Source organism: Podarcis raffonei, chromosome 18, assembly GCF_027172205.1.
Source record: "Podarcis raffonei isolate rPodRaf1 chromosome 18, rPodRaf1.pri, whole genome shotgun sequence".
NCBI classification, from domain to species: Eukaryota; Metazoa; Chordata; class Lepidosauria; order Squamata; family Lacertidae; genus Podarcis; species Podarcis raffonei.
Window position 1 is genome coordinate 2,226,291 of NC_070619.1, and position 18,902 is coordinate 2,245,192.

At 52.0% G+C, this 18,902-nt stretch overlaps 1 protein-coding gene across 2 annotated transcripts in view; it reads right to left on the reverse strand.

The window, feature by feature from the left end:
• Nucleotides 1–1,452: 1,452 nt before the first annotated feature.
• WDR18 (WD repeat domain 18) overlaps nucleotides 1,453–18,902 on the reverse strand; it is a 41,843-nt gene continuing 24,393 nt past the window's right edge. Inside the window, exons 8-10 of one of the 2 annotated variants that reach the window (XM_053372761.1) lie at nucleotides 12,457–12,623; nucleotides 3,779–3,847; nucleotides 2,503–2,735 (exon numbers count right to left, since the gene is read on the reverse strand). In XM_053372761.1, the coding sequence (XP_053228736.1) occupies nucleotides 2,604–2,735; nucleotides 3,779–3,847; nucleotides 12,457–12,623 (368 nt within the window). In that variant the 3' untranslated portion in view covers nucleotides 2,503–2,603. Of the gene's footprint in view, nucleotides 2,736–3,778; nucleotides 3,848–12,456; nucleotides 12,624–18,902 lie in introns of both variants that reach the window. The other variant, XM_053372760.1, reaches the window with a different exon arrangement.

Here is an 18,902-nt window from a genome sequence, read left to right on the forward strand (position 1 = left end):
AGGCCCTGCTCTTTTCTTGCCAACCTCCGGACCTCTCACGGAAGCAGCACACGGAAAAGGGCCTCAGAGGATGATAAACTGCTTCTCCCTCCTCCCATAGAATTGTTGGAAGGGGTTTCAGGGTCATCTAGTCCAACCCCCCGCAATGCAAATCTTTCACCCCATGAACCCATGTCTACGGCCATACTACCCTGAACACGCCCGATCTCGTCTGAACCCATGATTAAGAGCATCTTTTGCTCTTAATGTGTATCCCACATGTTAAAGTTGCCTTAAGCAAGTAGCAATCCCACCTCCTGGCATGGAGTTCCACAGAGTAACGGTTTGCGAATAGGTCTTTTGCCTTCTCCCCCCCCCATTTCCTCTAGGGGTGCGCTGGAGTTGCAAATGACTGGGCCACCACTGAATCAATTTCGTCCCTTCCATAGAATTAGCTTCAACTGGATTTTGTATTATGTGTGCCATTAATCGCTGGCACTTTGAATTTCATTGTGCTGTTCTCTTAGTGTGCCATGCAAACTGCGGTTGCATTTTCCAGGGCAGGGGGCACTGGGGATGAGTTTATGGAACCAAGGGGATGGCGGCCGGCTGGAGAAAAGTCCAGGAACAGCTGGTTTAGAGGCTGAACAGCCGGATATAAAAATGGCAGCCTCTGCCTGGCACTGCTGCAGAAACAACGGGGTCTTCAGGGAGGAATGAGAACCAGAAAGTGATCTCTGCATCCCAAGGCGCCTACTTGCTCGAAGAGGAAGCTGCTGGTCCCACCCTGCGCTCAGAGAAGCAAAGGCCCCTCCAGGAAGCCAGGATGAGAGCACTCAGCTCCAGGGGCCGAGAGACGAGATTGAATGGGACGTGCACAAGCCGCTCCCGTTGTGCAGCAGGGAAAGCAGCACCCGAGATCCGCAGATCAGCTTGCGAAGCCACATCTTCCTTGGAGGTTTCTAAGCAGAGGTTGGGTGGTCCTCTGTCATGGAGGCCTTAGCTGAGATTCCTGCATTGCAGATGAGACTGCTGGGGCCCCTTTCAAACTACAATTCTAGGAGTCTGTGTACTGAGCGATGCGCCCCCTGCAAAGACCCGGAGGCAAGCGGGGAATCCTCTCTGCAGACAAGTGCCAACGGCCATCAACCATGGCAGTTTGCCCTCTGCCGAAGGAGGAAGCAAATGCCTCCTAAGGCCAGTTGGGTCCTGCTGGTTGGCTATGGGCAGGGTATCAGGGCAACAGATGCATTCAGGGATAGGCTGCCCCTGAATCTGGAGGTTCCATTTAGCTGTGATGACTAAGGGCAAGGGGAGCCTTCAGCATTCGGCTTCTTTGAATGTCCTCGAGATCTAGTGTTGTGAGAGGGAAAAACCCTTTCTCTAGTCAACTTTCTCCATGTGTAATTTTATATGCTTCAATCCCGTTGCCTCTTAAGTCGCCTTCTCTCTAAACACTCCACCAAAATGCAATTTCGGTAAACAGTCCTTTATTTAAAAAAAGTACAAAACAAAAAACAAGAAATAAAAGGAAAAGGATTTGTCAGAGGTATTTCTTTTAAAGGAAGTAAAATGAAGAAAGACAAGGGTTGTAGGGGGAGAGAGAGGACAGGAAGGAGAAGCAGATTCACCAGAGTACAAAAAAAGCAGCTTGGGATACGGAGCTGCGTGTCCTGACCAACGAGAGGAGGGTTAAGGATACGATCTGGCGCACCGTGCATGACGGAGCTGCGTGAATGTTAGTGGTTCAGTTCAATGGCAGGAAGGTCTAATTTGCGCAGGCTCAATAAAATGTAAATAAATAAATCTCTCCCTACATGTAAAAAAGGCATTGGGGGGGTGCATAACCCCTGAATGGCTAGCTTTCATAAAGCAGGGAGCGCTTGGGAGATTTGTGCATGTTTTTAATGAGGGGAGAAAAGCGTTGAGAAGCACAAATCACCTGGAGAGGTTTACCCAGCCCAGAATCCAATGCCTCATTTCTGCAGCCTGAGGAACGATGCAACACAAGACTCTCCCCTCTCCCCCGCTTTCAAGGGGGGGGGCGCTCTCTGTCGCTCTCAAAAACACCGTGTTAAAAGGAATCGAGGCCTCTTTGCTGACGACGACTGTTCTCCTCCTGGACTGGCTGTGGCCAGGAGATCTGCCTGCCAGTTGCGGAATGCCAGAACGGCTGGTGAACCCCCAAAACCCACCTGCATGCCCCCTCCCCAAAGGAAGCAGGCGTACTACTGATCACCAATCCCTGGCGGCAAAGGCAGCGGTGGAGCAGCAACAGGTCGTATGGCGCGGCCCAGAATCCTTTGCAAAACGAGAGGATGTGGAAAGGGCCTGTTGGTTTGTTTGAGGAAGAGGAGCAGGGAGGGGGAACGGCCATGTCTGATTGTAACGTCCTGTTGGAACCATCCTGACTTACACCATCTCTGCCCCCCCCCCAATTTCTGGATGTGTGAAGCCTGATCCTGCCAGCGGGCAAGGGTATGAACAGCGTTCCTGCCCCTCTGACCAGGGAAGAGGTTTTGGCACCCAGGCGCTGCGTGTGGCTGCCGCCAGGTTCTTGTCCCAAGGGGAGAGCACTCTGCTGCCACCAGGCTGGGCTCGGAGGAGCAGGTCCCGTCCCCCCGCTATTTGCCCTGCTTCATGATGAGGCGGCTGGAGAAGTCGAAGAGGCCTTTGTTGATCTTGCGCAAGGTGCCCACCTCTTCCTCCAGTTGAGTCACTTGGATCTTCAGCTGCTCCTGGTCTCCCATCAAGTTCTGCAAGGGAAAAAGGGGGTTGAAAACTAAATGGGGAGTGGAACCAGGGCGGGAGGAGAAGCGGAGGAAGGATCAGAGTATTGGCTCAGGGCGCTGCTCTCGCCCGTCCTGGGACCCTGAACTCAGCGGCAAAGAAGGCGGCTGGCGTGAGGGCCACAGCGACCTCCATCCCTGGCAAGAGGTGGAGAAAACCTGTCTCCCACCAGGCAGAATTTGAGGAATGGCTCTATTCAGAAGAGGCACTCCATCCTGGGATGGCGAAACCCGCATCCATCCGGAGGGCACTGCGACTCCAGATGCCACGAGCTTCTGCCAACACAGCTTTTGCCCATGCAAACCCTTAAGATAGCTGTATCCAATATGGAAGTGGTGACTCTTCCCCTGCCAGAGGCTTGCCTGACCTTTTTCTCCCCTCCCACTTTTTTAAGAGAGATGAAGTCGCTTTGGAGAGTTGTGTTGGGGTCGCCACACCCAGTTTGACAGTGGAACCGTCTCCCTCGGGAGGTTGTGGCCTCTCCTTCCTTGGAGGTTTAAAGGAGAGGTTGGGTGGCCATCTGTCAGGGACACTTTAGCTGGGGGTTGGACTAGATGAACTTCAGGGGTCCCTTCCAACTCTCAAGATCCTATGGTTCCCCTCACTGCTTCCACCAGAGGCCCAATTTGATTTTTCACGGTTCTTTTTTCAAAAAGCACGTCTTGCCGCCTGGCATTAGGCTTTTATTTCTCAAGGTTTTTATTTTTCAATTTCAGCTTTTCAAGGGGAGCAATGTGAAGGATTACCTGCCGCAGTGCACAGTGTAGGAATGGCTGGCCTACTGTTAAAAAACAATGCCAAAACTTTACTGCAAAGCAAAATGCTAATGGTATTTTAGTGCGCCTTATACACCTGCCTTGTTTTTACTGTCTGTGTATGCAAATGGCACGATGGTTGACTTAACTAGCAATAAATCTGATTTGGTCAAGAAAAAATAAAGTCTGCAATGTGTCAAGATCAAGCCTCTCAAAACTCAAAATTCGCCTGTTGCAGGGAAAGAGAGCCTCACCTTTTCTCTTGTCGCACACATCTGCGAGTACAGCCGCTCTTTTTTCTCCAGGTTGCTCTCTCCGGATCCCTGTGGGAGACAGAAGAACAGAGGGCTCAAGATACAAGCCAAGGATATTTTTGAAAATGCCATTGTGCAGACATATTGTCAAAAGAACCAGTCTTATAGGTGGTCTGAGCAGCTCAAACAGTAATTGCAACCCAATTGGAAACAGCTGACAAATCATACATAGGGCGCTGGGCACCCATTGCTCTGGAAAATGGGAGGAAATTGTGCGTAATTTGAGATTTTGACCAGAACTCCCATGCTCTTTTTATATGATTTGGCATTCCTCTATTACATACACAGAGAGAAGGACCATCATTTTCGGGACCCTTGGAACAAGCCTGGCAAATCTGGCATGGAATTGCAGCGTTGGAAGGGACCCTGAGGATCATCTAGTCCCACCCCCTGCAATGCAGGAATTTGCAGCTGTCCCTTGTGGGGATTGAACCTGCAACCCTGGCCTTGTCAGCACCAGGCTCCAACCATCAGAGCAACCCAGGCTGTCCCCACTAGACTTGATAACCAGGTAATGCCTATATCCTATACAGTGGACGCTCCGGTTGCGAACAAGACCTGTGCAGGAGGCACGTTCGCAACCAGCAGTGTTTGCAACCCGCAGTGCCGTGTCTGCGCACACGCAGGTTGCGATTCACGCTTCTGCGCATGCTCCGAAACCCAGAAGTAACCCGTTCCGGTTCTTCTGGGTTCGGCGTGGTGCGCAACCCGAAAACGCACAACCTGAAGCATCTGTAACCCGAGGTATGACTGTACTCATAGACTTCTGTTATTTCAACCAATGTGCAACTGTACCCATTCTATGCCTATTCTATAGCTTTGTTTTCCATGTTTAAATTTTTATCTGTTATCTTCTTTTTGTAATATCAAACACACACACACACACGCACACACACACTACGGCATGAAATAAAAAAACCCTTAACCCCCATGCAGAGGATACAAGAAACTGCTTTACACAAAACTAAGCATATAGCCCTCATGGTTCCTACACAGCTATTTTAAATACATACAAGTCGGACTGTTGGGGCCACCTAGCTCAATATTCCCAGCATGGGCTGGCAGCAGCCCTCCGGGGAGATGCTGGGGATTGAGCCTAGGGTTGAAGTATGTCCCAGGTTTCTGCTTCGGTCGAGGTGAAGCCAAAGGCAAGCTGTCGGCTTAAGAGCCACACCCTCGGAGCAAAAGCTATATTCCAGCATAGTGGCGGGGAGGGAAGCCAAATAATTTCAAGTGCTCCCTGATAAAGAGTTTCCACAACGCTTAAGGAAGAAGCTAAAGGGATAATCTCTCACAAAGAGATCCGGAGAAGCTCTGCCAGCCTTGGAATTCTTTTCAAGGAAGAGGATCACACCGCACCAAACGTGATAACAGGGGACAAAATGATTGCTTGAGAGGCTTTTTTTTTTTTTTGAGAAGGCATCCATCAGAGAGAGAGAGAGGACTGATACGATCAGCTGGCCGGCCATGAGAGAGGAGTGACAAGGCAGGCCGCTGGAGGGAGCAAGGTTTGAACATGCCTTTCGACAGGAGAGAGCAGCAGTAAATCACACTGAGCGACTAGTAGACAAGTCTTTATTAGCAAAAACAGGATCTGCACAGGAGCGCCAGGCCCAATGAGCATCTCTGGTAGGTCTTGCCCCCATGATGCAGTTGCTGAGATTCAAAGTCCCTGCCTCCCCACAGCTGTCAGTCCCCTCCTCTCCAGGGTTTCCCCCAAGCAATCGGAGACTGGGCCGTCATGCAGCCAACCTCTCCTCCACCCTTTTCATGCCTCTCCTGGTTCTGGGAGGCCAGCGGGGAGGGGAGCTTTTTGCAGCAGGACGGGGAGACATCTGTGACTCTCTCCCAGCCAGACTTCCCCTCTGCCTCCTGGCTTCCCTCCTCTCCTGCTTCAGTTTCTGCCTCCGATTCTTGACTTCCCTCTGCCACGAACTCTCCCTGCTCACTAAGCCCTGTTACCTCTCCAGTTTCTGACACCTCCTCCCCCCAGGCTACTCCCTCTGACCACTCCCTCTTGTCCCACCACCACTCCCTGGGCTCTGAGCCTTCCTTCCTTGGGGTTCCCCCAGTTGGGACCCCCTCATTCCTCTGCCTCCAACCAGTCCCAGGCACCTTTGCGGTTCGAGGCAGCTTTGCCATTTGGCATGCCAAAGCTCAGCACTCTGTGCCCAGAGAGCCATTTTGGGACTCTGTGCTGCTGCGTGCTGAAAGAGAAGCATCGGAATTGGGGGCAGGGACCCCTGGGTGCAGGGACCAAGGAGCATCACCCTCTGGCTCACAGGAGTATCCCCAAGCAACAAAGCGCAGAAGAAATTACTAGCTACGCGAGGCCTTTCACAATTTGGCCTGACCACACAGGGCTCCTTTCCTGACCACACCGCAACAGCCTCAGTATTGTCCACACAGACTGGCAGCAGCTTGCCAAGTTTTCAGGCCCCACCTGGCCATGACATTAGTGGGGAACTGGACCAGGAACCTTCTGAAGGCCAAGCAGGTGGTCTGTCAGCGAGCTGTGGTCCTTTCCTTCCAAATAATGCAAGATTCTGGTCCTCATGATTCCAAGCAAAGAGCTGATCTAACTAGGAAGGTGCCTTATATGGAGCTAAACCATCAAGCCGTCTAGCTCAGCCCTCTCTGGAGATTTGAACCTGGGACCTTCAGCGTGCAAGGCAGCTGCTCTGCCACCTTGCAGAAGTACCTGAAAACCTGCCTCCCGTCACCAGTGGGAAAGGGAAAACCTCCCCCCCCCCCCCACCTCAAGCCTCAGCAGCAGCAGCTCATCGTGAACTCCAGACACGCAGCCCGAGACTCTCTGTTCTAATTTCGGAGCAGACACGCAGCCGATAATGGGAGATAGAGGAGATCTTTATCCTGCAGGCAGGACGGGGGGGATCCGCAGAGCCCGGCTCTGGCACTCTCATTCCAGCCGCCCCCCTATCATCTCTAGATTATTACTGTCTGCAAAAGGAAGACATTGTGTTATTGGGGTTTCTCTCACTCTCTCAACGCACACAAAACACACAGCGAGAGGACCTTCACAGCAATCTCTCTATTTTATAGCAAGGGAGCTGCGTCCTTTTTCAAAGGTTACAGAAACTCTTGCTTCTCTCCCTCTGCCCCTCTAGGTCCTTCTTCTTCACCTTCAAGGACATAATAAAGGTCAGGCCAGTGGCCCATCTAGTCACAGAATCATAGAGTTGTAGAGTTGTAAGGGACTGTGAGGGTCATCCAGCCCAACCCCCTGCAATGCAGGAATCTCTGCTCAAGCGTCCATGACAGATGACCATCCAACCTCTGCTTTAAAACCTCCAAGGAAGGAGAGTCCACCATCTCCCACTGCTGAACAGCTCTTCCATGTGCCAGTCCTTTAGATATCTGAAGCTGACTCTCATATCTCCTCTCAGTCTCCTCTTTTCCAGACTAAACATATCTACCTCCTTCAACCATTCCTCACAAGGTCTGCTTCAGCAGCCTGTTCTCACAGCGGCCGACCAGATGACCCAATGGGAAGCCAAGTGAAAGATCCTCCTATGGCCTGGGAGTAGGAAATTTCAGCCCCATGACCTCTGAAGTCCCCCAGACCTCAAGATGATGTAGCTATCAGTCATTCCCCCCACCCTTGCCCCAGACACCTGCCCATGTTGTCATGAGATTTTCATTAAAGCTTTCCATACTGCAACAAGATAGGCGCTTCAAAAAATACAAATGGAATCCATAGAATGTGGAGTCCTTTCTTAAGTCCACCTGCCCAGGCTGCCTTGGAGGAGGTGGGTGGCAAACATGGGAGGGTCTTTTCAGCTGTTCCCCCTACTTGTGGGGGACATGATCTCTCTCTCTCTCTCTCTCGCCTGGTCTGACACCAATTGGTAATACAGTGGTACCTCAGGTTAAGTACTTAATTCGTTCTGGAGGTCCATTCTTAACCTGAAACTGTTCTTAACCTGAAGCACCACTTTAGCTAATGGGGCCTCCTGCTGCTGCCGTGCTGCAGCTGTGCAATTTCTCTTCTCATCCTGAAGCAAAGTTCTTAACCCGAGGTACTATTTCTGGGTCAGCGGAGTCTGTAACCTGAAGCGTATGTTATCCGAGGTACCACTGTAGTGATTTCATTAATTATACCCCACCCACCTGGCTGGGTTGCCCCAGCCACTCTGAGTGGCTCCCAACAAAATATTAAAAACACAACAAAACATCATCCATTTAAAACTTCCCTGCCTCCGTGTCTTTCTGATGCCAAGCAGATACGTTTCTCATTTTCCCAGGTTTTCAACCTCTGATTTATTTATTTTCTGTCAACGCTGGGTTTTGCTTTTTATTGAACTGTGCTGCTTTTTTTATTGCTGTTTTACGGTCTGTGGTAAAACCGCCCTGGAAAATGTTTCCGTCAGAGGGTGGTATTAAAAAAAAAGCAGCTATGTTTTAAAACAAACCGGGGACAAAAACACAGCCTCCAAAACGAGCGAAAGAACCCTCAATTCAGGAGCGACAAGCGAGATGGTTCTGCACAACTGATGCCAATGGCTTTTCAGAATGCAACCAATGGCTCAAAAAATGCTGCATCAGAAGCAGTGAGCCCCACGAGCAGAAGCAGTGATGCTTCTGGACTCCAGGAGCTTGTGTCCTGCTTTCTGGTTTCCCATAAGCACCTGGTCAGCCACTGTGAGAACAACATGCTGGAATTAAGGGCTCTCCGTTGGCCCTTTCACAGATGGCTCTGAAAAGAGAATTGACCAAAATTAATCCTACTAGCTACAATGGCTAAGTTCTCCCTCCACTATAACACTCAGGTCCTCTTACCAGAAGGAGGATATGGTCTGCAGTGTTAGAAACTCAGATACACAAGCCAGGCACTAAACGACTCCTTGAACCAAGGTTGCAGTTGCCAAAACAGAATGTCTAGATGCCATTTGGGGGCAAGGCGGTTCTTAAGTCTTATTTTTCAAATGAGGGACTGACTCTGATTGATTCTCAGTTAAACATCTGGCTAGTTCAGGGGACAACCTTGGGTTCAGTGGCGGAGCTAGCCATTCCGGCACCTGGAGCGGTGCACATGTCGTGCACCCGGGGGAGGCGTGATCCTTCGGCGGGGAGCCCATCGCGGTGCGGTGGCGCAATCCACCCAGGGGGGATTTTGTCACTTGCCTCTGGGATCACACCCGGGGCAGACCACCCCCACCACACACCCCTTCCTACGCCCCTGGCTGGGTTAAGAGCTTTGAGAAAGCAAAGAAGAAAAGTCACTTGATCCAGGGACAGTCTACATATGTATCGGCCCATTCCGACCTCTTTTTCTTCCTGTGACACAGACCATTCATAACATAGGCATTCACAACTCTCAGCAGGGCAGTGGGGGGAGCGAAGACAAGTGACAACCATTCACTATAACGTTGCTCACTGCTCTTGCTCAGGCTACACTGAAAAAGCATTTTGGCTGCTGAAATTCATCCTGATTGTGCAGATAAAATACAACAGACAGAATTCTACAGGATGGCGTATTAGTGTGTGAAAACAGTCAAGGTCCAAGGATGCCCAGGCGTGCACCTCCAGATGGTGGAGGTGTCAGGCGACACCCAGGAATCTTCACTTGGTCGCAAGTGGCCGATAGCCAGGTGCAAAATGCACCTGGAGCCGTACTAATTTCAAACACTGCTGGTTGGATATTGTGAGAAACAGAATGCTGGACTAGATGGGCCCTGACTGGCCTGACCCTGCAGGACTCTTCTTATGTGTTCTCACAAGTTTTCAGTCTCCCACCCTCCCCCAAGCAGTCATGAGGGCTAGAATCTTGTTCTGCTGTCAGGATTCTGCCAGACTCCCCAAGGGAGCTGAAGTTTCCCAAACCAATCCAACCTGAACAACCCCCTTTCCTGGTTCGGAAACATCCTTCCTTTTGCTGGGTGAACAAGAGATATCACACCTTGGAGGTTTGGGGCCGCTGTCAACGTTGCAGAGGAAAGGAGTAGGGCTGACAGCGGACGCTCCTGGGAATCTGTTACAGGAACGCTAGATGAGATACCTGGCGAGAGCCTTGGGGTGGGCGGCCGGACACTTTGCCCGCCGCAGCTGAAGGAAACTCAGAAGAAGAAAAGGACAAGCCGTGTGGTGCCAGGGGAGAGGAGCGGGCACGAGGCCTCCCTTTGCAAGGAGCTAATCCATCAAAGAAGACGGCCCCATCAGTCTCGCGGGTGGAGAGGGAAAAATGACAGGCAGGAGAGATAACACATCAAAGCACCCTTTGTGTTTTGGGGGGAGAGGAGACAGGCAGGAGAGGAGAAAATGCCTCCGCAGTGAGCGATGGTTAACAGGCAAGGCAGATGAAACGCCGGCTTCCCTCGTTCTCCCTCTCCTTGGAGCGGCTGCGAGAGGGCATCGGACGCAACCCCTTGCTGGGAAAACGAAATGCATTCCTGGCAAAGGGGTGTTGGCAGGTTTGAGTGGGGAGGCTGAGATTTTATGACGTTGTGGGGGACATGAGAGCAAAGCCACCTCCCGTTTCCCTGCAGTCAGGCAGCCAGGTGTCCCCGGAAAGCTCGCCAGCAGGTAGCGGGACCCTTTCCCCGCTCCCTGTCCACCTGAAGTCACGTGGTCTCCACTCAAAGCCACCTGCATGAACCCAAGAGAAGAGTCCCAGGCAGAAAGGAGAACCTCCTGGATTGGAGCAGAGGCCCAGCCATTGTGAAACCCAAGTCTCAAAGAGGAAAGGAGGGGTGCTCAGTTGCCTCTGCTCAGAGACCAGCTGCCCTTTGCTTATCCTCAGCTGTCATTCTACCGGACGGCAGTCAAGGGAGAGAAAGGAGGCAGGGCCTGTCCGGCAGCACCAAGAGAGCCCCACCGGAAGGTCTCTGTGATCAAGGCAGGGCAGAAGGAATCGGGCAGTCCTTGAGGCACTTCAGATCTAAGCTGCTGACACAAGGAAGGCCCGGTTGGAAGATTCAAGACAGATAAAACAAAATCCTTTGTTAAACTGCGGAACTCCTTCCCGCAGGAAGTGGTGATGGCCAGCAATCCAGATGGCTTAAAAGTGAACTGGACAAATGCATGGTGGAGGAATGGGCTATCAAGGGTACGAGCCGGGATGTTTACACTCTGCCTCCATGGTCAGAGGCAGAAATTTTTCTGAATCCCAGATGCTGGACACCACAGGAAGGGAGAGGGCTCTTGCGCTCGCATCTTGCTGGTGGGCTTCCCTTTGGCGCAACTGTTTGGCCACTGTGGGGACAGGAGGCTGAGCTAAATGGGCCACTGGCAGGGATCTTGCTGGCCCCCCCAACACTGGAAGTTAATTTATGCGTTACGGCCAACCTCGTCCCTCGAGATGCCAAGGTGCGGTGGAGACGTTCCAGCCTATCACTGCCTCAGTGCCCAACGACAGGATTATAATACACTCCCTCTCTCTCTCCTGCCAACCTGTTCCTTTCCCTGAGGGACAATTGTACCAGAACATTCAGCCCTCCCTCTCTCAGATCTGCATCGCCTCTTCCAGGAGGGAACAGCCACCTGCTCCCGCTTGCATCGGAAGGGGAAGGAGGCTTGGCACACAGGCACGCAGAGCTCAGAGGTGTCTTCCCTTCGCCCACCATGCCTGGGTCCCACTTCCGTACCTTCTCTCTCCCCCTCTCCTGCTATAAAACATGTCTTTATTTGGTTTGCTGCGTAATCAGAGAAAGCAATTACAAACCGCAAGAAAAAGACAAACTCAGCCCTGTAGACCTGAAGGAATGTCTCCACCCCCATCGTTCAGCCCAGACACAGAAGTCCAGCTCTGAGGGTGGTTCCCTTACTGCAAGAGTGAGGTTACAGGGAAGCAGGCAGAGGGCATTCTCAGTGCTGGCGCCCTCCCTGTGGAATGCCCTCCCAGCAGCACAACTTTTAGAAGACATCTGAAGGCAGTCCTGTATGTGGATGTTTTTAATGTTTGGTGTTCTATTATGTTTTTATATGTGTTGGAAGCCGGTGAGAGTGGCTGGGGCAACCCAATCAGATGGGCTGCATATTATTATTATTATTATTATTATTATTATTATTATTATTAAATGCATTCAAGACAGAAGTCCTTTTAAGCCCCCTGCCTTGCTGGGGGTGGGGGACAAGGCCCTCCCCATGTGCCAGTTCTGGCATGGGCTTGCGAGATCTCCCAGGACTGTCCGAACTCCTGCAAGATCTCCTGCGAGCATCTCTAGCCAAGAACCATGGGCAATCGCCATCTTTGAAGATTGAGCTGTGAGAGTGGAAGAGCAATGAATCTTCTTTTTGTTTCATTTCCCCCCCTTCGTACATTCTCCTAGTTCAGAGACGTCCCGCTCTCTATTCTCCACCTGGGCAGCCAAAAGGCCTTATTCTTAACTTTGACCCCTGCATCTCAGGGGATTGGACTAGACCACCCCTTGGGTCCCTTCCAACTCTTGACTCTATGACTGTGCCTTTCCGACTGAGGATCAAACACCGGGAAATAGCCTCAAATCTATCGGTCTTAGGGAGACCTTTATACCAGTGGACCTGGGGCGTTAAGCATTCGGCCATCCTTTTGCCCACCATCCTCAAGAGCGAAGGGGGATTTCTAGCTTGGTGGCCACTTGGTCCATGTTTGCTGGGGAAGCAGCCAAAGACCCCCCTACCTTCTGATGCATTCCCAGGCACAGCATCATCCCCTCGCTGGCAGGGCTCCCCGCGTTCTCCAAGGTGTAGAGGTGGCGGCTGAACTTGGGCAGGGGGACGCGGGGCTTGCTCTCCGGGTTTAGCATGTTGGTTGGAGCCAGGGTGATGAAGGCATTGGTGACGGGACCTGCAGGAGCAAATTGGAGGGAAGGAAAGATTTAGTGGCAAGGTATGTTTAAGGCAGGGACGTGGGTGGTGCTGTGGGTTAAACCACAGAGCCTGCGGCTTGCTGATCAGAAGGTCAGAGGCTCGAATCCCTGTGATGGGGTGAGCTCCCGTTGCTCGGTCCCAGCTCCTGCCAACCTAGCAGTTCGAAAGCACATCAAAGAGCAAGTAGATACAGTGGTGCCTCGCAAGACGAAATTAATCCGTTCCGCGAGTCTCTTCGTCTTGCGGTTTTTTCGTCCTGCGAAGCACGGCTATTAGCGGCTTAGCGGCTATTAGCGGCTTAGCGGCTATTAACGGCTTAGCGGCTTTAAGAAAAAGGAAACAAACTCGCAAGACGTTTCGTCTTGCGAAGCAAGCCCATAGGGAAATTCGTCTTGCGGAACGACTCAAAAAACGGAAAACTCTTTCGTCTTGCGAGTTTTTCGTCTTGCAAGGCATTCGTCTTGCGAGGTACCACTGTAAATAGGTACCGTTCCGGCGGGAAGGTAAACGGCGTTTCCGTGCGCTGCTCTGGTTCACCAGAAGCAGCTTAGACATGCTGGCCACATGAACCGGAAGCTGTACGGCGGCTCCCTCGGCCAAGAAAGCGAGATGAGCGCCACAACCCCAGAGTCGGCCACGACTGGAGCTAATGGTCAGGGGTCCCTTTATGTTTATGGCAGGGCAAAGAGGCATGTGGGATGCCGTATGAGGGGCTAACTGCGGAATCACAGAAACTGGAGAGTTTGGAAGAGGCCCCCAAGGGCCTCTCGAACATGGAGCTTGTGGACCCTCCCCTGAAAATGAAGCAAGATGATAGTCCTCATGGTTCTTGATAAGTCAAAACCAGCCTTATGCTGAGTCAGGACACCAAGCCATCCATCTCAGGACTGTGACTGCCAGCAGCTCTTTGGGCTTTCGGACGAGGAGTCAATCGCAGCCTTTCTGCACACAGAGCATGCACCCTTCTATTTAGGCGCCAAGTCCCACAGCTCAGTAAGGTTTCCAGTCCTCATACTGATTTAAAGGGGTAATTCAACAGAGGCACAGGAAGACTGCCTTCGACGAAGCCAGACTTTGGGTTCATTTCGCCCAAGATTGTCTGTAACAGTGGTTCTCAAACCTTTTCCAGCTTGGTTCATCAACTCGCCCCATGTACTCACTACTCTGCACCACAAAAAGCATTATTCAGAGCAGCGGCTCGCACGGCGCACTAAGGGAGATGATGACATGATAAAATTCAAAACAGTGGCAATTAATTGCCCGTTCACTCAAAGCCCAATTAAAAATTGTTCAATTAATTCAGCAAAGCCGACAAACTTGATCCAGGGAGATGCCAGCTTTCCAGAGCCTGACTGTCATTTACAGGGGCCCCCTGCTGCCCCCTAGCAACCCCCACTTAGGTATTCGCCCCACCCAGGGGGCAGTACTATTCTCCTTGGGAACCACTGGTCTACACTGGCTGGCAGAAGCGCTCAAGGGCTTCAAGCAGGGTGTATTTTCCAAGCCCTGCCTGAGGGAATAATGGAAGGGACTCCTGGGGGTCCTCTAGTCCAACCCCTTGTAGTGCAAGCACCACAGCTGAAGCATCTATGGCGGGTGGCCATCCAACCTCTGCTTAAAAGCCTCCGAGGAATCACATCTCCTCCCCACCATCTTTGGGTGGTTCTGCTCTACAGAATCCAAGGCATGTGTGTGTCTGCGTTCCTCCTCGCTGTCGGCTCCCGCGCCAGCTCTCCAAGCTTCTCCTCCAATTAGCTAGGAAGGCATCTGGAGGCGACCGGAGGGAACTGTTTGGAGACCTCCCCGGGGGCGACCAGGCACAGCCCCAAGCTCCGCGGCCTCTCCGTCCTCTGCCGAGCGAGCCATCCATCACCCAGGCCCCGGTGCGCTCGCAAGTTGTCTCGCGGTAATGATCTATCGCACACATCCACTCAGCGGAGTTAATGAGCGCTTTAATTACCGCATTTACCCACACGGGCTGCCGTCAGGCTCCCGACACCTCCCTGCCACAACCTCAGATCACCCCTCTGCACTCACAAATTGTTGCATCCATCGCCCTGGCAAACTAAGTGGAGGAAGAAGACTTCGGAAGCAAGAGGACAGGGCCAGGCAGGGGCCTCAGCTCATTGCTCACCAAGCCAGGCGTTACACACACACAGTGCATCCAGCAAGTCCTTCCCAACCCATCTGAGAGCAACACCCGTTGGAAACAGCAGCCGGAATAACAAAATTCGAATCCCTCGCTTGCAGCTGCCAAAGGCTCAAGGCTGGTCTTTTGACTCTTCAGATCTATTTCCAGCCGTGTCCCTGTGAGCTTTCTCTGCATCCACCCCCCCAAAAAAAACCTGGCTCTGCCTTTGGAGTTTGCATGCAAAACCAGGCGGACCTCCGCAGTGCCCGCAGCTGGAGCTCTCAGGAGCTTTTGTTTAAGTGTGCCTCCCGCCACCCCCCCATCTGCAAGGCGCTGGGGCAGAACTGGGTGCCACACCCATCCATCTCCATTTCCCAGTGGCAGGGAGGCAGGTCAAAGAGGATTCGTCCATAAATAACTTAAGAAGAAAAAGAAGAAGAAGAGGAGGAGGAGGAGTAGTAGTAGTTTGGATTTGATATCCCGCTTTATCACTCCCCTAAGGAGTCTCAAAGCGGCTCACAATCTCCTTTCCCTTCCTCCCCCACAACAAACACTCTGTGAGGTGAGTGGGGCTGAGAGTCACCCAGCAGCTGCAGGTGGAGGAGCAGGAAGCGAACCCGGTTCACCAGATTACGAGTCCACCGCTCTTCACCACTACACCACGCTGGCTCTCAGATGACCCTCTGGTTCTATTTATTTATTGCATTTCTGCCCTACCTTTCTCCAAGGAGCAGTGTGTGGTTCTCCTCCTCCCCATTTTATCCTCGCAACAGCCCTGTGAGGTAGGTTGGCCTGAGAGAGGCTGGCTTCCAAGGCCACCCAAGTGAGCTTCATGGCTCAGTGGCCTTTCTCCCAGGTCTTAGTCCCGATGCTCTAACCACACTGGCTTCCCCAACTGAGTGTCAGAAAGATAGTAAGTTCTGCCTCGGACTGGACTGCGGCTCACTGGTACTGATGGAGGAGAAGGCATCGAATCACGCATTTCTTGGAGAAAGCAGAGAGCAGCTTTCCTGTCATAACATTAGAGCTTGTAGAAATCAAATGAAGCCGGAAGGTCCAGAACAGGCAAAAGGAAATCCTTCTTCATCCAGGGAAGTAATGGTACCACTCTTTTCTGCCTTGGTCAGACCATACCTGGAGTGCTGTGTCTGATTCTGGGCACCACAGTTTCAGAAGGATGTTGACAAGCTGGAATGTGGGCAGAGGAGGGAGACCAAGATGGTGAAGGGTCTGGAAACCAAGCCTTATGAAGAACAGTTGAAGGAGTCAGGTATGTTTCGTCTGGAGAAGAGGAGACTGAGAGAAGATAGGAGAACCATTTTTAAATATCTCAAGGGCTGTCCCATGGAAGAGGGAGCCAGCTTGTTTTCTCCTGCTCTGGAGGGCAGGACTCGAACCCATGGCTTCAAGTTACAAGAAAGGAGATTCCAACTATACACCAGGAAGAGCTTTCTGATAGTAAGAGCTGTTCGACAGTGGAATGAAATCCCTCAGGAGGTTGTGGTCTGGATGGCCGAAGGCTCTGATCTGAAACAAGGCATGTGCTGATGGGAAATCTCTCTCTGCGGGGAGAGGACGGGTTGTTGTGAAGTGTGAAAAGCATATTTCACCCTGTCCGCTTCTGGCACTCCTGTTGAATCTCTGCATGAGTCACTGCCTTGGGCTTGCCTCCTAGGTAGTGGAACGGCACCTCGCACAGGAAACGGAGTGTGGGTTCACTCATCTGCCCATGTTCTCTGTGCAAATCACTACTGCACTCCCAAGGCAGCAAACCCAGGGCAACAACTCATGCAGAGAGCCAACAGGAGCCCCCTGCTTCACTACTACTACTACTACTACTACTACTACTACGTTTGCGTGACCAAAGAATCCTACAGCAACCCGTGCCATTATGTGGCGGTATTAACTGAGTCCTGCCAAGGTGAGGCGGGAGCAGAGACTCACGCAGAGAAGCAGCAGGCATGCTCATGGGAGACTTTCGCTATTTCACTTGCTCATTTCTCGTGGCACAGCTCCCGGCTCAGCCATTATTGACCCAAGTGCGGCTCCTAAAGCTGGCGAGTGCTTAAAACCAGCTGCAGCTCGTTACAAAACGAAGGATGGCCTCTCTCTCTCTCCTCCCGCCGCCCCGGAGCTCAGTGGAAGCGCCGGACATGGAATGTTATTAAATTACCCGAGTTTGAGCGGTGCTCCAAAGCCTCGTTATTAGGGCTGTCTTGCTGCTTGCACCGCACAGAGGATTTACTGGCTTCTGCGCCCTGAAAAGAGATGAGTTTTGAAGGGATGGAGCAGCTGCGAAGAGAGGCAGGCGGTGCTGGGAAGCAGAGCAGGCAGCCTGGCTCAGGGTTTAGCGGGTGGGGAGGAGGGAAGCTCCGAGGCCGATGTTGAAAGGGGAGGGTTTAGAAGAAAAGAGAGACGTGTCGGGAACTGAGCTGCCAGCGGCAGCGCCTTATCAAGTGTTCTGCGCAGCCGAGATAAAGGATGTTAATGCCTCCCCCGGGGCACCGATAACAGCAGAGAGAGTTGCCAGCGTCTGGACAGGATTCTTTTCGGAGAAGGGAGAAAAGTAATTAGACATCTGGAGGGGAGGAGGGAGGGACGAACAACGCCGTTATATAAAGGACACGGGGAAAGGGGCTCTTTGCCCTGTTGCGAAGGGGGGAGCAGTTCAAAGCTAGTTTGGGGACTTTCCCTGTCCTACCTGGAGACTGGACCTGGGACCTTGTGCATGCAAAGCTGGGCTAGGGCCCTTCCGCTAAAAGTAAGATTCTAGTCCTCATGTTTCTGAATAATGGGCTGTTTGAAAAGCAACGGAGGAAGCTGCCTTACGCAGAGCCAGGCCATTGGGCCTATTCAACCTCAGTGTTCATAGAACTGTAGAGTTGGAAGGGACCCCGAGGGTCATCTAGTCCAACCCCCTGCAATGCAGGAATTTCAGGCCAAGGATCCATGACAGATGGCTATCCAAACTCTGCTTAAAAACTGCCCAGGAAGGAGACTCCACCACCTTCCGAGGGAGACTGTCAAGCAGCTCTTACTGTCAGAAAGTTTTTCCTGATGCTTAGACAGAATCTCCTTTCTTGTAACTTGAAGCCTTTGGTTTGAGACCTACCCTCCGGAGCAGGAGAAAACAAGCTGGTTCCCTCTTCCATGGGACAGCCCTTGAGATATTTGAATATGATTACAGTGGTGCCCTGCAAGACGAACGCCTCGCAAGACAAAAAACCCGCTAGATGAAAGGGTTTTCCGTTTTGGAGGCGCTTCACAAAACCAATTTCCCTATGGGCTTCCTTCACAAGACGAAAGCCCATAGGGAAATCTCCAGGACAGCGGGGAAGCGCAGCGCGTCTTCCCCACTGTCCTCGGACCTCCCCCGAAGGCTGGCGGTGGGGCGGAGAGACCTTCTCCCCGCGCCAGCCTTCGGATGGCTGTCCTGAAGACTTGCGGTGGGAGGAGGGTTTTCCTTCCCACCGCCAACATTCAGAATGCTGTTCTGAATGTTGGCAGTGGGGAGGAAAAACCCTCCTCCCACAGCAAGCCCCGGGAACAGAGGAGAAGCGCTGCGCGCCTTCCCCTCTGTTCCCGGACCTGTCCTGAAGGCTTGCGGTGGGGAGAAAAGCCCTTCTCCGCACCGCCAGCCTGGCAAGCGGTCTCCATAGGAACGCATTAATTGATTTTCAATGCATTCCTATGGGAAACCGTGCTTCGCAAGACGAAAAACTCGCAAGAAGAAAAAACTTGCGGAACGAATTAATTTCGTCTTGCGAGGCACCACTGTACAGTGGTACCTTGGGTTACATACGCTTCAGGTTACAGACTCCGCTAACCCAGAAATAGTGCTTCAGGTTAAGAACTTTGCTTCAGGATGAGAACAGAAATTGTGCTCCAGCGGCGCGGCAGCAGCAGGAAGCCCCATTAGCTAAAGTGGTGCTTCAGGTTAAGAACAGTTTCAGGTTAAGTACAGATCTCCGGAACGAATTAAGTACTTAACCTGAGGTACCACTGTAATAATAATAATAATAATAATAATAACAACAACAACAACAACAACTCCTGTGCCCAGGGAGAGACCTGTGTGGTAGAGTAAGGAGTTTTCAGGGGCATCAGGCATGTTCAGCCTGGAGA